This window comes from Monodon monoceros, unplaced genomic scaffold (genome assembly GCF_005190385.1).
Source record: "Monodon monoceros isolate NGI ecotype Baffin Bay Population unplaced genomic scaffold, NGI_Narwhal_1 Super_Scaffold_16, whole genome shotgun sequence".
Taxonomy (NCBI): domain Eukaryota; kingdom Metazoa; phylum Chordata; class Mammalia; order Artiodactyla; family Monodontidae; genus Monodon; species Monodon monoceros.
The window spans coordinates 81,328,378-81,347,516 of NW_021703772.1; the positions used below are offsets into that span (position 1 = coordinate 81,328,378).

The 19,139-nt window shown below is 43.7% G+C and overlaps 1 protein-coding gene across 1 annotated transcript in view; it reads right to left on the bottom strand.

The window, feature by feature from the left end:
- Nucleotides 1-2,669, bottom strand: part of EPC2 (enhancer of polycomb homolog 2) — a 107,289-nt gene extending 104,620 nt beyond the window's left edge. Inside the window, exon 1 of the mRNA XM_029225409.1 lies at nucleotides 2,246-2,669. Within this exon, the coding sequence (XP_029081242.1) occupies nucleotides 2,246-2,398 (153 nt within the window). The 5' untranslated portion in view covers nucleotides 2,399-2,669. The remainder of the gene's footprint in view (nucleotides 1-2,245) is intronic.
- Between the last annotated feature and the right edge of the window lie 16,470 nt (nucleotides 2,670-19,139).

Consider the following 19,139-nt stretch of genomic DNA (forward strand, 5'->3'; position numbering starts at 1 on the left):
AAAAAAAAAAAAAAAAAAAAAAAAAAAAAAGAAAATCACAAGTTTTACTGAAAAGGTTAGTATTATAGTACAAAATTGTAAGGGGGTTAAGCATTTATTTTTAATGCATCATTAAAACAGGAACTAAATTGCAAGTTTTCTTCTAACTTAAGATAAAATACCAAGACCTATGTGACCAAGGACCTAAAGCAATAAATAAGTGCATTGCTAATCACTGTTGGCAAAAAGTAATGTATCTTCCAGGGGCTAACTATTCATTCTAGAACAAGTTTCTTGATTCAAGTTCTTCCCAAACCAAAATAATAGGGTCCAAGTAATTACATACAATATTGATACTTTAAGACTCATGAGCTTCCCTGGTGGCGCAGTGGATAAGAATATGCCTGCCCATGTAGGGGACACGGGTTTGATCCCTGCCAGGAAGATCCCACATGCCGCGGAGCAACTAAGCCCATGCGCCACAACTACTGGGCCTGCACTCTAGAGCCCGTGAGCCACAACTACTGAGCCTGTGTGCCAAAACTACTGAAGCCCACGCGCCTAGAGCCCGTGCTCCTCAACAAGCGAAGCCATTGCAATGAGAACCCCGCGCACAGCAACGAAGAGTAGCCCCCGCTCGCGGCAACTAGAGAAAGCCCGCGTGCAGCAACGGAGACCCAACAAATAAATTAATTAAATAAGCCAAAAATAAATAAATAAAATAAATTTTAAAGAAAGACTCATTAGCCACCTTTCTTTTTGGGAAATAACATTAATAGAAATGTAACTTTGTGGAATCCCAAGTTGTGTTTTTTAAAGCTCAATTAAATTAATTCTTGTACATACTATTCCTTATTTTAATTATCTTTCCCATGGAAAATTGAGCTAAGCTAGAAATAAATTTTATTTAAAAACAGAAAGAATTTTCACATTTGACTTAGCTCTAAACCTTCAGCATAAATGTTGGGTTTTCATCTTGCTTACTTTTTAAAAAGTTGAATGTTCATCTGATATTGAGGACATACTTTTTCTATGGCAAGTGCAAGGCTTTCAAAAACAAACACCGAGAAACGTGATTCAATCACAGCAGAAAGTAGTAATAACAGGGTAATATAATGAGGTCACAACTCGAGCAGCCAATCAAAAGCATAAAAGCATTTCCTGCAATATTAATAGTCAAAAGAGAAAACCAATCACAGAAACCTCAGGCCTTCTTTTGACAGTCACAGAAGCAAGAGAACCAATCCACGCACACCCGGGGTTGACAATAAGGCGGGACCACAGGTTCATTGAAGAAATTCTTGAGGTTGCAGTTACTATGAACTTCGCACGCAAGTAACACCACTCCAGAGTCATAAACATTCTCAAGCCAGGTGAAATTCAACCGTATCCAAAATTTAACCCATCAGGGGGAAAAAGCATTTTTGCCCTAAACTGCTGTTGTTATAAAAAATGCAGCTGTCAATTTCGATGCAGTAGGTCCTCAACTTCTAAAAGACACCCCCCAACGCACATGACAATTCTCCGGAACGCGGCGCGAGGACAGCGCAGCGCCGGCTGCTCGCAGCTGAACATCCCCGGTCCCTTTCTAACGCCGCGCACTGAGCGGGCGCCGTCCCGGCTAGGCAGGCCGAACGAACTCGCTCCGCGGAGCGGAGCTAGCCGATCAGCGGCTTTCTAGCGCTACATCCTGCTGGTAGTGGCGTCCCCCGCCCTCCCCCGCCGCAGTGCTGCACCACCTTCATCCCGCTGCACCCAAGCGGGCCGGGGAGCGAGGATTACCTTGATAGAAGGAAGATGATGTTTGTTTTGAAAGCGCTTTACTTTCCGTTAAGTCATTTCAAAGAGAGCCCAATGCAAAACTAAATCTAAAAGTGGGGGGGGGGGGAATCTTCCCTAGCTAAAGGATCCCTCGCATCCCGCGCCGGGGGAAGAAAAAAAAAAGGTAAACAGAGGCCGTACGCCAAGTGCGGCCAGAACATCCCCTGCGCCATTCCGGGCCGCCGCTTACGGCAAGGCCCCCTTACGGCAGCGTAAGCGGCGCTGCGAGCTAATCACAACACTGGGACGCAACAACATGGCGGCCGCGGGCGGGCGCTGCGCCGGCCGAGAGGGTTTACGCTACTCCGCCGGCGTAGGGTCCCATGCGTTAGAGCGGCTGCGGCGCCCTCCAGCGAGCGTAAAGCGCTCTGTGAATGGCGAAGCCCGACTGACAAAGGGGAGGGGGGAGGAGGGAAGGGGGGGTAATAAACACTCGAGTCCCTACCGATTCCTCCTCCTTCTCCATCCCGGTGGGCATCTGGGGCACGGCCCGGTTGATGGAGACGCAGTCGTTGAGATCAGGCATGTCCTTGCCGCGGTAGATAGGCAGCGGTTTGGCGGCGTCCAGCGCCCGCGCTCGGAAGGAGAGTTTACTCATTGTCTCCCCGCCTTACAGGAACAGCCCGGGCGGCGGCGGCGGGGCGGGAGGGGAGGGGGGGAGGACTCCCGCCGCCTCCTCCACCTCCTTCCTCAGTGCAGCGCGGCCGGCCCGCTCCTCCTCCTCCTCCTCACTGCCCCCGGCCACAGCATGGGCGCCCACCCCGCCCGAAAACAGCCCCCCGCCGCCCGCGGCCGCTTCCACACACTAGATCCGCCGCTCGCCCGCCCGATCCGCTCCCTGCGCCATGGCCAACATGGCGGACATTACCACAGCGGCGGCGAGCGATCCCGGCAGCCCGCGCGAGAGCGCGCCCCCGCCGCGGGGACGCGCTTCGCCCTCTCCCTTCCTCCCTCCCTCCTTCCTCTCCCTTCCTCTCCCTTCCCCTCCCTCGCCCGCCCACCCACTCTCTCTGCGGCGCGGCCGGCCCGCGGGAGCGTGCTCAGCCTCGGGCCGCTCCGGGTGAGGGGGCGGTGGCGGCGCTCCGCTCGGCAGCCCGCGCTCTCGCCGTGTGGCAGGTGCCAGGTGCGCAAGTTAACCCGCGCCCCCGAGCGTGCGCCTCTGCCTCCGCGGCCCCGACACCCTGCTCGCTGGGTGCCCCGGAGGACGGTGCCGGGCAAAACACAGCCGCGCTGAGCAGCGCGAGCGTGCAGAAGTCTGTGAGCGCGAAAGGAAAATGTCAACCGGAGCCACAACTGCCCCACCGAGCCTTAACTTATAAAGAGCTTATCTCCAAGGCGCCCCGAGCGCCGGCTAATTCGCATCCTCCAATTCGCACATCCCTGAGAGGTGCGAAAGGTCCATTCCTTCTGCCCACTCCGAGGCGCGCCGACCTGCCGGGTCTCTCCTGCCGGGAAAACGCTTACGCAGTCCCAGCCCTCTTCCCCGCATCCTCTCTTTAGTACCTGACCGAAAGAGCTCTCCAAGGTAAGGCATCCTCGCTTTCGCCGGGAGGATGCTAACGGCAATGAGGAAAAACGTTTGAAGCTGCCAGATGCAACAAGTGCGCTTGAACCTGTCACCCAAACTTCATAGAATTCTTTAGTGGATGATAGATACTTCTGATTTCAAAAATATTAGAGTTCTTAAGCTTATAGCATTTAACCAAGGCAGCACACATTTCCAACGTGGCCGATCTGTGTAAAATATTGGTGCTGTGGAAGACACAAAGAAGTTTGAGATACATAGTTCCTGCCCTGTGCAGCTTTCACATTGATGGGATGACAGAAAGGTTGGACAGATGAGATTTAAATAGTTGACGAACAGGGCAGCCGTAAAGATAGATGACGGCAAAAAAAAAAAAAAAGTTTATCACTTGAAGAAAACTATATAGGCGATACAAGGCAGTAGAACATGAGTATTACCAAATGAGTCGTACAGGCCGTAACTGCCGCGAGAGTTCAGAGAAAGGAGACTTCTTTAGCCTGAACCGGTTAGAGAAAGTTCTAAAGAGGAGAGAAAATCCAGTTAACTCAAATAAGTACCACCTATTGTTGACATCAACCTCGTTTAGCTGAGTTCCTTGGTTAGACTTTAAGCATTACAGTTTTCCCACAAAATCCCTAGGAAGAGTGTAACACATTTTGCCATTTTCTAATAATTGATAAGTATTTTGCCTAGCTCAGAGAAAAGTCGATGGTTTGCTGACATCCAGAATAGAAAAAAACCTATTCCTACTGTCATTTCTATGGGACATCAAAGCCCCATCTCTTCCTCCACTTCCTCATCTACTTCTTCCCTTCTATCTTTTTCCTTCCTGTCCTCCCTTTTCTCTCCACCTCCCGCTTTGAGGGCAAAATGGTGGGTATAGACTGCATGGCATAGTCTAACCCCTTTGGCCCAGCAAGAAATTCAGGCTTTTAGTGGGGCTTGAGTGTTTTCCATCTAAAGAATGGAGGTGCAGTGACTCACTTCTTGTAAGCAATACCTTCCTCAAGCTTATGGGCATGTCCTGATCTGAGTGCTACCCTCTGGAACAGTTCCAGTTCTCTGCAAGGAAGAACAAGATGTTGTTGGGAGGGGGTCAGCCCTGGATTCAAGCCTGAGAGGGGTGGGGGGAAGCAATGGTTGAAGAAATGAGTCATCCAGGGCTTTCATCTGGCACTTCTCAGGTTCAGAAATGATAGCTTTCTTCTGTTCCCTGTATTTATTGCTACTCTCTCTCAAGAAAGAAAATACTGAGTATCTATAATATACCAGCCACTCTAGGGATACTATGTATCTATTATCTCAATTAATTGTATTTTAATAGAATCCCACTTAATTCTCATTATAGCCCTGTGAAGAAATTACAATTACAATTTTACTAATAAGGAAACAGGCTCAGACAGATAGTTTGCCAAGTTTCAACAATAATAAACTTGAAGAAGTAGGTTCAAATCCAGGTCTAGCCTAACTCCAAAACTCTTGTTTTCTCAGCAATGCCACCCTGTTATCCAAGCTCTTCAGTTTATTGACCATTCAGCATTCTACACTTGCTGATCCAAATTACTGAGACCTTCCAACCAATGGCTAATAGAGTGCATAACCCAGAGCCTAAGGATGCAATAGCCTCAAGGAGGGTAGGACCAACATCTGCTCTGTTAATCACTGTATCCCCAGTTCTATGCCTCACGCATAGCCGGCACCTACTATATAGTTGTTGACTGATATCCCCTGAAAAAATTCAGTGATACTGACCCCATTCCACTCCCACTTGGAATTCACATATCTTCTTAGCCTGTCACCTGACCTAGCCATTGCTGCCAATATCTGCTCTTATGGCCTAACTGGCTCTTCAGCTTCCTCTTTTTGGGCCTAGGAATTTTAGAACCAATCAAAGCCATTCAAAGAAACTTTTGTGAAACCTGAAATTCTATTACAGGAATGGGTTTTTGCTGTAGTAGTTGTTGGTTTGTTCTTTTTCTTTGACCATGTAGCAGATTTTTTTCCCCAAATCTCCATTTTCCTCTTGCCCTGTAGGCAATGATTATAGAGCTGGGAATAAAACAGTTTGAGGCAAATAACATAATACACTTTTCAAGTGAGACACAGCCTGTGTTTTCTTGGCTTCAAATTCAGTGCCCAAACCAGAATGCCTCTGTTTCACATTTGGAAAGTAGCTTTTATTTGTATACAAATATTATTTTTCATAAAGTTTATTTCTAATCTATCTGTTGAATACCCATACACTTGTTAGTGCTAAAAACAGAAAATATTCTTCAACTTTTGAAGTACAGCCTGTTATAAAATGTCTTTATCAAAACCTGTTTCAAATGGTTGTGCAGCCTAATCTATTTTAGTTTCCACATACAATGCACTGAATATAGTCATTCTAGAATCAGTCCACTTCAAATATTCTCTGGACCAATTCCAAAGGACATGAATTTGGCCAAGCAAGTGTAATATATAAACACCCAAGAATTAGAAATAGTTTTAAAGCTATATCAAAATAAAACTACTTCTAAATGTACTCTAAATTAGAAAGGTCAAGTAACTGTAAGAACTGAAATTATATTCCAGTTTCCACTTCCCCCCGTACTACTACTATGATCAGGGCAGGCAGCTTCGAAATAATGAACAAATTACCTTTGGAAAGGAACCTTAAAACTAGTAAACACAGTTGCTATTCAACTACTCCAGAGTTTTGTAAATGTCACGTTCTTTCTAATTGGCTCCTTATTTCGGCGAACCCAATTGAAAGTTAATTGGGTTGGTATGTGAACTGCACCCCCACCCCTCCCCCTTATGTTCCCAGGAATGAGCCCAGTACCAATAAAGCTTCCTTGTTTTCCATATGTAATCTGAATGTGGGGTCTGCATTCATTACCATCAACTGGAATCAGCCCCCTGCTTCCAGTGCCCTTTTACTGAGGCAACTCTGAACCTTTGAGACATGGGGACAGAGGCTATGCTCAGAGGTGATATGCCAAACATCTACTTCCACCTTTATATTCCCCACAGTGGGAAAACCAGATGCTAAATAAAAATTGGCCGCTGTGCTTCTGTCTCTTAGCAGCAACGCTCCGCTCAGACCTGGCTGGAATCACAGGGTGCCACCTTGTGTATAAGTTGACAATTTACTTCCCAAGTTCCACAAAGGGTCCAGACAGACTCAAAAATAATCAGCCCATAAGCTTTGTATTTTATTAACCAAGGAAAAATGAGACACATGTAATTGGAGGAAACAGATTTGGAAACACATAGCTCCAGAGGGGGCACAACACTCAATTTTGAATCACGCCGACAGCCTGTCTCATTTGTTGCCCCATCCTGACCGGAAAACACACCCAATACCCCACACATGGAATAGATTGACGCTGCTCACTCAAGCTTCTGGATAGAGATACCAGAAATCAGTAAAGCTCTTGTGACAGAGCTAATGAATCTGACGAGGACAGTTATCTGTGTCCAAGCAGCAAGAAAGCTATGTAGATTTAACTTCAGGGCTCTGGGTTTCTGAGAGGCACTAGGTTCCATGGAGGTGATGATTATGATCCTAATTATTTTAATAAAGTGCTGAGTTTGAAACAGAGAAATAATTGTTGGAGCAAGTCCACAGGAGGTAACATAGGCTCCTTCCCAATCCACCTACCTTGCCCTTGGGAAATTCCACACTTTAAATTCAGCACAGCTGCCATTCAGCTGAAGCCATGTTACATTCATGGAACTGGCTGGACCTTTCATGTTATTTTCAGTAGAGAGTTGGAGTGGAGAATCTGGGGCTTTGGGGCTGCAGTTGCACATCTCCTGTTGGCTTAGGTCTCCCGTAACATCCATTCTTCTCAGTTGCCTTCCCTGGCCTCCTCCACCAGCGCATCCTTTTCTCCTCAAGCATCTCTGAAAGGTAACTTGGAAGGTGGTTTCTCTCTCCCTGTGAGGGCAGTTCAGTTTCACTGATGTGCTGGCGCATCTCAGACGAGTAAACCAGGCTCAGAGCATCGAGCTCTCTGGGGTCCAAAGTATTAGATGAGAGGAGTCCATTGTTAGGAACCTTGGGTTGCTATTCTAAATGTGGCTTCCTTTACCTATTTTTTTCTCTCTCCCACCACCAAAAGACTAATGTTGGGCTTCCCTGGTGGCGCAGTGGTTGAGAATCTGCCTGCTAATGCAGGGGACATGGGTTCAAGCCCTGGTCTGGGACGATCCCACATGTCGCGGAGCAACTGGGCCCGTGAGCCACAGCTACTGAGCCTGCGCGTCTGGAGCCTGTGCTCCGCAACGAGAGAGGCCGCGATAGTGAGAGGCCCGCGCACCGCGATGAAGAGTGGCCCCCGCTTGCCACAACTAGAGAAAGCCCTCGCACAGAAACGAAGACCCAACACAGCAAAAATAAATAAATTAATTAATAAACTCCTACCCCCAACATCTTCTTTAAAAAAAAAAAAGACTAATGTTTATAAACACAGATTTGTGAATGGAATATGCAGTTGGAATCCTGAATTAAAGAAAATTGGTAATTGATTTAGTAATAGCCACACACCTTGTTGACTTTATCTTTGTGTTCCCAAGAACAAAATGGCCTGTTTCTTAAGAAAAGGGCCTGATATCAGCATATTGAGAGACCTCTGAACTCCAGAGTGACTTGTTAGGAGGCAGAAAGGAAAACAACTTTGTCTCCAAATTAGAAAACAGGTCTGCTTGTCTTTCATCAGCTACTAATGGTGACTTTGGCAGAGAAAGAAACAGAAACCACTGAAATAAAATACACTAGTTACCTAGATATTTACTGGCTCACCTACACCCCTCACCTTTTTTTCAGAAGGGATTTCAGGTGGGTTTTGAGAGTAGCTAAAATGCTAGGATAACATTTGGGCTGTAAGTTTCCTAGTAATGTGGCGTTTCATAGCTGTGTGAAACTAGGAAACCTTGTCGGCTTCACAGATCACAATGTCCATTAGATAAAATGATTGCTCAGAAGATTTACAATTATTCCTGGTCCTAATCAGAATATCCAAGAGTAAACAGAGCAACTAGGTGGTATGAAAGACACCTTAACGGTATCCTTACAATAGACACAAAAGGGAGCATCCTCTGGCTGTTTCTTATAGTAACTTTCTATATAAGCTGACAGCATCATATGCAATCCAGCATAAACAATCCTGCAAGGGTTAAAATGGACCTGGATGTCTGAGGCCAAGAGCCACACCCCATGCAGATTCTGGAGCCGTGAATGGACTCTTCAGCCTCCAAGCAATTCTCCCTGAACAGTGTTTTTCTCTCAGCTGTGTCCTGATAAACTCTGTGACTGAGAGCTCAAAATTGTGGCTCCATTGCAACTGCCTGAAGTGTGGCTCTTCTAAGCGCCCAATTAAAGGCAGCCTTAAATGACTGTGCTGTGGAGGACAGAGTTAATGTCCTTTTCTGGAAAGAAAGGAGATTAACAAGGACCAGTGCCTGAACAGAGAGCTGTCCCTCCTGCTCTTGCAGTGAGCTAAGGGTGCACCCACTAGCTGAGCCTAGAAGTAATTTTGCCTTTGCATAAACAAGACGTGCATTGCTCTCAGGTTAGATGGCATGGGGAGGTGGGGTCCTGCACGCTGCATCCACACGATGGTTGCCCTCTAGCTGGTGGCAATAGCTGTTGTTTGCCAGCTCTGTTCTCTAGCTTTGTGTGTAGACGCTTTTGCACCAAGTTCCCCATCTTCCACACTTACCCGCTCCCGCAGTCCTTCGCAGCAGTGGTTATTCCCCTCTAGGGCTGGAACACAGGCCCGTGCCTACAGATGACCCTGGCACTTTAGGATAACTTAACGGGACTCCATGGACAAAGGGACTGTGGAAATGGACATCAGTTTGGAGGCCAATTTCCCCCACCACATGGATGCCCTCCACTAAGTTTGGGGGCAGCTATAGCTTGGTCCAGAGTTTGCTGCTTGAAGACTCTACTGACTTTCTTGGTCCTTTCTCCTACTACTTCTCTATTTCATGGGGATGAAATGGCCTGAATAGTTTGTTTCAACCCATATATGCAATAGCTCCAGCTGTTTAAAACGTGCCTGAGTCCTTAACCAAAGAAAACAACATTTGAAACCTATTTTAGGCAGAGACAAGCCTGGACTATTCTACCGAAATATTCCCCCTAGTGAGGGAAATGAGATTGCAGGGAAAGGGGTGGTGGTAGAGAAAAATTCTTACTTCTCACTTCATAAACCCCCCTGTACTGAGTAAATAATAATAATAGTAATTCTAGATAGATGAATTTAAAAACTCCTTCTAAAAAATTAAAGTCAGATAAGGGAGCACTTGGGCTTGGGAGAGAGACCAAGCTTGTCTCCATGTATTCTACAACTCTTGTTATATTGCTTAACCTCTGTGAGTTTACTTGTGAAATGGATCTACTGTGCCTATCTCATAGGCTTCTCATGAGAGCTAAATGAGACAACGTGGTACAAATTAGCTAACACAGTGCCTGGCAAATAGTAGAGGCCCAATCAACATTAAAACTACTATTTCTTTTCTCTGCCCTCTGCCTTTTTATTTCCATGGCTTGAGGTGGTTAAAATTAGATACAGTTAGAACTGTAGCATATATAAGATGAAACCCTGCATTTCTACTCTGGCTTATGTTTTACTTTAAACTCTTTAACTTAAAACTAAATTAGGGCTTCCCTGGTGGCGCAGTGGTTGAGAGTCCGCCTGCCGATGCAGGGGACACGGGTTCGTGCCCCGGTCCGGGAAGATCCCACATGCCGTGGAGCCTGCATGTCCGTAGCCTGTGCTCCTGCAACGGGAGAGGCCGCAACAGTGAGAGGCCCGCATACCGCTAAAAAAAAAAAAAAAAAAAACTAAATTAAACAGAACATTCCTCCCACCCCCCCAAAACACCTCATTCCCTGGCCCTGTTTGGGTTCCAGGCATGTAGAACTATTATTCAAATCATCACAGCCATAGGGCCATGCCAAAGACATAACATTAGATCCTTCAAAGTGAGAAGATCTTATATTTATTAAGGATGGACATATTTATAGCTACATACTTAATCAAACCCTCTGAAAAGTTCAGTTTATTTTTCATTTTCCAAAAGTTCTCTTCAATGACTATTTATCACGTGGCCTTAAGACCCAGATTTGAAGGGAAGGATCTGCCTTTCCTTCCTTCTTTTTTCTTACCCTCCTTCCCTCCTTCTTTTCCCTGCTTCCATTTGCTTCTTATTTTAGGAAATTCTAAAGCTAATTTTTAGAAGTTCAAGTGTCTGTCTAAACAGTAACAGTTATTTCCTGTTCAAAATCAGACAGAGATAGGCTACTTACCCATGAAAAATCTCATATTATAATCATGAGCTCGCTTGTGGCTGAGTTTATGTTCCCCTGGAAAATGAATGCTACCACCTTCACGAGTGAGACTACAAAGGATATCAGCAGGGGTTCTAACATACCGGGAGGACTTCCAGAAGAATTTGCAAGTGATGTTTGAAAATAAAGTTTGTCTGATTGTTTTCAACAAATCTGTTGGAACACATCCACCCTAATGTATGCCCTGCCTTGGCTTTGTAAAGAGCCAGACGTTCCTCAGAGTCAAACCTGGTGACTCAAAGTGAGCAAGCCATTAGAGTAGTTTGTTTTTGTTTTGGTCACAGAGGAAGGAGGTAATGATAATGGTTTGCTTGCGTGATTTGTAAATTATCTCTGAAGGCCTTTTTCCAAAAGAAGAGTTCCATAAATGCAGTAAACTTGTCCAAGTCTCCACTTTGAAGGATCACACTGATTTGGGGGTATGTATACTGCCCACTATGTGCTTTTAAGCCAGTCCCATCGCTTACTTACCTTCTCTCCTCTTTATGATCCATTGGTATAACTTAATTAAGAGGAAAATATTGGAACATAAGACAGGTAACCTTAATTTTACCCACCTTTCCTGACTCCTGAGCAATGAGAAAATTCTTCAGATGAGACTTTAGCCACAAAGGACAATAACATCCTTCTCGGCACTGTGTTCTCTGACAAGATATTTCTTCTTCATTATTTTTACAAATTTATGAGCAGCTCTGAAGGCATTTTATTCAAATAAGATGGAGAATATTCAAGCTTGACTTTGTTACTTTTAATATAGCCTGCAGTCTGTACAGAATTCATCACTTTTAGAGTCACCTTATTCTAATTAGAAATAATTTGCCATTATATGAAATAGTAAGAAGAGCGGGAATAGCCCCCAAAATACGTAGAATAGAGAATGTCAACTTCGTTTTCACCTGCAAACCAAAGATTCCTTTCCCACCCTAGAAGTTGTGCTTGCTCTCAATAGCACAGCTAACAGCCCGGAGCAGGCACAATTATTGACTTCTCCTCTGCCCTGTTGCTTGATCTATAGCAATAAATTCCCAGGGCGGCTGTGCAATTATACACAACGTGATCACTATCACAGCAGGCCCAGCTAGATATGGATACACAACATGATCACTTACCCAGTAGGCACCGTTCGATATGATTACACAATATGATCACGACACAGCAGGTCCTTTAAATATGTATTCCTAACATGGCCGTGACTAATATACCAGGCAACTTGCATGCTTCTGGACTGCAACCACCATCCCTGCAGGAACACCTTGATGGGGACGTGTCATAAAATACCCAACTCCACATGTGCACTCAGGTGTAGACACCCTGCACAAGGTCGTTTAGCACAGCAGGTACTGCCCTACAAAAATTTGACCGTGGACACAGTGGAAACAGATTTGATCCTGCAGACAACATGTGATAGGACCTTCCAGTGGACTGCTAACATGGCAGGCGATATTCTGACTTTAGCCAAGTGCAAATAAGCAAAAGCCTAATGATGAACAAAAGACCTGTAATTTAGAAAACGCTGCAACAAATGGCCCCAAAAGAAAAGACAAGGAGCTCACTGCCTTCCGTGGAGTGTGGATTTTCCTGCACCCACACCTCCAGTGCCCCTGGTAGAAGAGGATAGCTTTGACATTATCCTGTTACTCTCATTAGAGCACATCCTTTTGATGGAAGGTGCTGTGTCTCTGAGCTGCTTTGATGTGTGTGAAAATACACCAACTTCTTTGTGTAAAGTAACGTTATCAGCAGTTCTGTAGAATAAAAAAGAAAAGCTTTTTAAGCAAATAAATGGAATACTTCTTTTTTTGCCAGCTTTAAAGAAACAAATGGATTTGCAAATTTGAAATCCAAATAAAATTTGAAATCAAATTAACAAAAAGGAGAGTAATTATTTTATCAAAGAGCTTTTCATTTACTTTTAAATGATGTTACTCCCATAGATTCCAATTTGGCTGATCTGGAATGTGGCCCAGAAATGTACATTTAACAGATACACCAGGTGATTCTGCATCAGAGTATTTTACACGGCTTCATCCCATTGGTTTTCTTTCCTCCTTCCTCTTTTCTTTTCTCTAATTTTCATCTTCCTCTTGCTTTCCCTCTGTCTCCTCTCCCATTCTCTCATCTTTTTTCCCTTGGCTCTATCTTCCTCCCGTAATTTTTTGTTTTTTCTCTAGGTATGGGCAGGAATGGGGAGACTGGGTGAAGGGCCATAAGGAAAAGAGAAGAAAGAAAATCCTGTCAATTTCATAAGCCTCAAGTCATGCTCCAAAACAGTGTGAGGTGTCACTGTAGTCCCTGTGCCCCTTTGATTGTAGCACACAGATCATGCCACCTAAGTTTCTACAGTCATGTTTAATAGAGGGAGGTCACCAGGAGTCAAGAGAAGACAGGCAGAGATCTTGGACTGAGCCTGCAATCGTCCAAGTTTGTTTCCACCAACTAAAAAATGCTGCATTTAAAGTACTTACAGCAAACCCAGGATTGGAACAACTATCACCTTAAGTTCCCAATAATGGTCTTTGTAAATAAGGAGGATCCAGTATTCATGGTCATCCCTTTCCTCTGCTTTTTACCCCGACTCTCCATCTATTTACTGGTCATCTGTTGGTTTTTTTTGTTTAATATTTATTTATTTGGCTGCTCTGGGTCGTAGTTGCTGCATGCGGGCTCTTAGTTGCAGCATGCGGGCTCTAGTTCTCTGACCAGGGATGGAGCCTGGGCCCCCTGTATTGAGAGCATGGAGTCTTAACCACTGGACCACCAGGGAAGTCCCGGTCATCTGGTTTTGTTTGCTTCTCCCCTGGACTGTTTCATTGAACACAGTGAAGTAATATAGTTTGAAGAACCCTAATTTAGGAGTCAGGAGGTCTGTATCCCCATCTGGCCCTGGCATTAGCTACCCTGTGAACCTGGAGAAGTCCTGCAACCTCTCCAGTCTCATTGTCTTCACTGTAAATTAAGGGGGTTATCTGCAATGCTCATTTTAGTTCTAAAATTATATAGAATAAAAAGAAGTCATATTCCTCTCCTATAATGCTTCAAGATAAATAAGGCTAGGCATAAATTATAACAAAGTTTTTAGCATCCAGAATAAGTGATTTTTTTTGTCCTTAAAAATTTAAACTAGCAGTATCTTGTCTAGAGTCAGAATTAAATGGCTGCAAGATTTCCTACTGTATTTGTTAGCTCATAATCAAGGGTAGTCTGAATGGTAAAATATAAACTTAAAAAGAGGTTGATGTTTTGAATTGAACTACTAGCTTCTTAAATGTCCTGATTATTAAGGATATATTATTTTTATCATGATTATCATTTAAGGAAACTACAAGAATGCCTTTTTAAAATTAAACAGTTTGAGTGGATTAAAACATTGGCTTTATTATTGTCACAACTCATATTTAGGATGCCCCTGAGTAGAGTGGGGAAAAAATATTTAAACATCTTTTCTGAACACTTACAAACAAGATGAGAGTAGGATATAGAAATAAGGCATATGAGTTCTTAGGACAGAAATCTTTCTCCTTGGACACAAAGTATCAGCCTTTATGGTGATATTCCACAGAAGGAGGGAAGAAGGGTACGGGAGCTGCAGGGAGGGAGGAAGAGGAAGGACAGAACTAACACTTACGGAACAACGTCATTTATCAGGCACTGTGTCGTTTACCAGGCACTGTACGAGGCACTTTGAATTCATTTAGTACCTGACCACTGAATATCTTCTGTGCCTAATCTGAGAGCTGATCATGGAGTGTCAAGGAAGGAAGACATGGCCTTTGCCTACATTTAATCTCAAAAAAGTCCACCTTTAAAAGTCCATATTATTGACCCATGTTCTTTGCACAGCTCACCTTGCATTTTACTGAAACTCATAAAGTTTACAGCGTTTCCTCCCACCCCACCCCCACCCACAGGATATAAACATACCTTTCCTTTTCTATCCTATACCTAGTGTTGGTCATGAATTAAGTGCTACTGAGTAGAGAACTATACAGGATCTGTAAAGCAAGTATTACCTCCTTTTACTCAATTAACAAAATTAATAAGAATATTAGCATCCAACTTTTACCATCTTCCCAGACAGAGAAGTCAATCAGGAAAATTAACAACAGCCTGAAATTTCCTTGGATTTCATACAGTTCTATATTTTTTGTTTTAATTTTTAAAAATTAAACTTACTTTAGTTGCAGTTTAAAATTAAATTAAAAATTTTTTTTTTTTTTTTTTGCTGTACACGGCCTCTCACTGTTGGGGCCTCTCCCGTTGCAGAGCACAGGCTCCGGACTCGCAGGCTCAGCGGCCATGGCTCACGGGCCCAGCCGCCCCGCGGACCCGGGGCACGAAGCCGTGCCCCCCTGCATCGGCAGGCGGACTCTCAACCACTGCGCCAGCAGGGAAGCCCTAAAATTAATTTTTAACTGTACAGTTCAGTATCACTAAGTATATTCACACTGTTGTGCAACCAGTCTCCAGAACTTTTTATCTTACAAAACTGAAACTCTATGCCCATTAACTAACAACTCCCGTTTCCCCTCTCCCCAGTCTCTGGCAGCCAGCATTCTACTTTCCGTTTCTATGAACTTGACTACTCTAGGTACCTCATATAAGTGGAATCATACAGTATTTGTCTTTTTGTGACTGACTTATTTCACTTAGCATAATGTCCTCAAGGTTCATCCATGTTGTAGCACGTGTCAGAATCTCCTTTTTTAAATTTAAGGCTGACTAATATTCCATTATATGTGCGTACCATATTTTGTTTATCCATTCATCCATCAATAAGCCCTTGGGTCACTCCTACATCTTGGCTATTGTGAATAATGCTGCTATGAAGATGGGTGTGTAAATATCTCTTTGAGACCCTGCTTTCAATTCTTTTGAGTACATACTCAGAAGTGGAATTGCTAGATCATATAGTAATTCTATTTTTAATTTTTTTGAGGAACCTCTGTACTGTTTTCCATAGGGGCTATACCATTTTACATTCCTACCAACAGTACACAAGGGTTTTAATTTCTCCCTATCCTTGCTAACCCTTTTTATTTTCTTCTTTTTTTTTTTTTTTTTTTAATAATAGCCATCCTGACTGGTGTGAGAGGATGCCTCATTGTGGTTTTGATTTGCATTTCCTTAATGATTAGTGACGTTGAGCATCTTTCACATGCTTTTGGGCCATTTGTATATCTTATTTGGAGAAATATCTATTCAAGTTCTTTGCCCATTTTTAAATCAGGTTATTTGATTAAAAGTAAGTAACTTGACTGTGTGGCATTTTGTGGTTTATGTAGCATTTTCACATACTTTACTATATTTTATATTCACAGTAACCCTGTCAAATTGGCAGGTAGGTATTTTGCCATCTACAATAACAAAAACTGAGAATGAGAGAAACTGAGTACTTTGACCAAATAGCCATTAATAGGCAGGACCAAGAGTTTGTGAGTTGAGTTCTATATTGTTTTTGTTTGAACATTTAAAAATATTTAGTATATGTAATCAATGGAAAAAGCACAGAATGAATTTCTGGAGCACTCATTAAAAATCATAGACAAGATGGGAATTCCCTGGTTGTCCAGTGGTTAGGACTCGGCACTTTCACTGCTGTGCGCCTGGTCAGGGAACTAAGATCCCACAAGCTGTGTGGCATGGTTTAAAAAATAAAAAAATCATAGACAAGAAAACGAAGCTGTGAGTTTGAGATAAATTTCCTGGTGTCTTGTGGACCTAATCCCAATTTCCATGCCCCATTGCACTATATACATTTTCTTTTTCCAGATATCAGATACAGGAATCTATTGTCAACAAGACTCTTTTCCAAACTATGAGATAGACATCCCTCGGCCTTCCTTCTGCATTCTGAGGGAAGTGAAACAAGGAAGCAGTGGAAAGGAGCCCTGGGATATTCAGTCAAAGACGTTTTCCATCATGGCCCTAGGATCCTTGTTCTTAATCAGACATGATTTAAGTTAAAGGTCCAAGACTCCCAAACATAATACTGGTTTTCCATATATGTTGACTCAAGTTTGATGCTCTTCCCTCGTTGACTTTGTGTAAGAAATTAGGGGACTCTTCCATTAAAATTAAACAGAAGGTACACTGCTTGGGAATCTTTGAACTTTTCTAGAGTGTGTTTCTGCTTGCAACCCTGGAATAAGAGGGGATGCTGGGGAGAGAGAAAAGTTGTAGAAACAGTTTCTTTTCCAAAGACCATGTCCTTGGGACTTTCACCTTTTTCACATCACTCATTCAAACAGTCAGTAATGCCTGCTACACTATCCACTTTCTACCAAGTTAGTAATGCTTTCTACTAAGTGCTATAATGATTCAAAGATGAGAAAGTACATGCCTTTAGTGCCTATTGCCTGGTAGAGGAGACAAGACATATACACATTTAACTATGATGCTACATAGAAAGTGATAGGTATCTTAAGAAGCCCACACAAAAATGCTATGGGGAGAGAAACTATGGAGAGATTACTTCTGGCTGATAGGCTTGGGAGTACGTCAGAGAAAGGTTTAGGGGGAAATATTCTCTGATCCTTGAAAAATATACGAACAGGTAGAAATGGGGCAAGAAGTTCATTCTTGGCAGAAAGAAATGTGTGAACAAAGACACAAAGGAGGAAAGGAGAGGATGCCTTCCAGGATCAGGAACCTGAAGGATGAAGCATGGTGAGTGGAAAGATCTAAGAAACAGTCCACAACAATTCCAGTACTGGTCCTGCCTTTTCATAACTATTTGTTCAAAGTACTCAGTTTCTCTCATTCTCAGTTTTTGTTGTTGCAGATGGCAAAATATCTACCTGCCAACCCCACAAGGGTTATTGTGAATATAAAATATAGTAAAGTATGTGAAAATACTATATAAACCACAAAAAGCTATACAAGCGTAAGTTTTTATTGGTGGGTTGGGGCCCAATGATGGAAGGCCTTGAACATCAGACTGAGGGATTTGCACAAGCCACCTGCATCAGACCCAGAGGTCCTTCACCAAGAGTTCCCATTGCTACCCAGGGAAAGTCCAGTTACCTCTTCTACACAATGTGATGTAATCTGGTACACCAGCTGTATACACATTTGGTAACTGGTATAGGTTACACACCTGTGACTCACTTTGTTAAATTAACTTGCTACAGTTTCAAAATTTTAAGCACAACCTTCAGGTTTCTCTGTTTTCCTCTTCTATAGATTGACAGGTTTGTCCTCTGGCCTGGATGTTGGGGCCACCATTTCAAATTTCTTGTTTTCACAACTCCCCTTCTCAAGCCCACACTAGGACATTCCTCCCAGCTCCACTGATTCCTGAAGAATCAGACTCAGTCCTGGTCTGAGGTTTGGAACGCACTGCTCACCTCACATTGAAGGTAGTTCCTGCTTCACATAGATGAAAACAATTTAAATTCATTAAGGGTGAGTATATTCATTGGCAACAATGTCTCAGAGGACCTGCAGTAGGAGTTAAACTGTCATCGTTTTGAAATTTGTGCTGGTTTTTATTTTATACTTAACTTTTCAACTGTCATTAACAATGGATTATTTGCAAAATTAAAACCATTCAGAATAAAGGTAAAGTGAATTCCTCTTTCCTGCTGCCCACCCACTAACTGCTCCCAAATGCAGCACCATTTCTCTGTAATCAGATTCTTTTGCCTGGACTCCTACTGGTCTCCTAACTCCACTGGTCTCCTACCTAGATGCTCCTGCCCAGTCTTACCTTCTTCCCGTCCAGTCTCCACAACGGTGCCAGAATGGTTGTTCTGAACAGGTACAGCTGTTTGCGCCTTTCCTTTGCTTCCTTGGCACTGCCTACAGCCCTCCATGACTTCCCCCTCTGCCACTTCTCCCCATTCCACACCACCCCTCACCACCCCGCCCCGGTGGCATGCCCTTTCAGCCACAGCCCACACCCACTGCACTCCGAGCCTGCTGTGCTCTTCCACAGTTGGCTTTTCCATGTGCTATCCCCTGGAGTTTCCGCTCTATCCTCAGAGTCCACCTTCAAGTCTCGTATCTATCAATCCCTCCTCGGTGAAGACACCCTGATGGGGATGCCCGCCCACCTTCCCCATCCCCACCCGGGACATCATGGATTCAGGCTTTCTCTCGGCACTTCGCGCAAAATTAACTCTATTGGGGCATTATTCGTATTTCATTATCACTATTTGTTTGCTCACTTGTTGCCACACTGGATCCTGAGCCTTTTATTTTTCCAAGCCTGGGTATCCAGCACAGTTGAGCCCGATAAATAGTTGTTAAATGAATGAATAATGTACCCACAAACCTTGACTTTAGAAAGTGCTCTACAAATCCTAGTTCCCTTTCGCCCGTTTTCCTGTCCCCTATTCTCTTCAGTGTCTAACGACCTTAATTTCCATTTCAGCTCGACCCAGGTCACCATGTGGGGACCCCAACCACAGATGTCCACTTGGAGGGAGTCATCTTGCCAGTCATGATGAAGAGGCCATTTTCTATTTT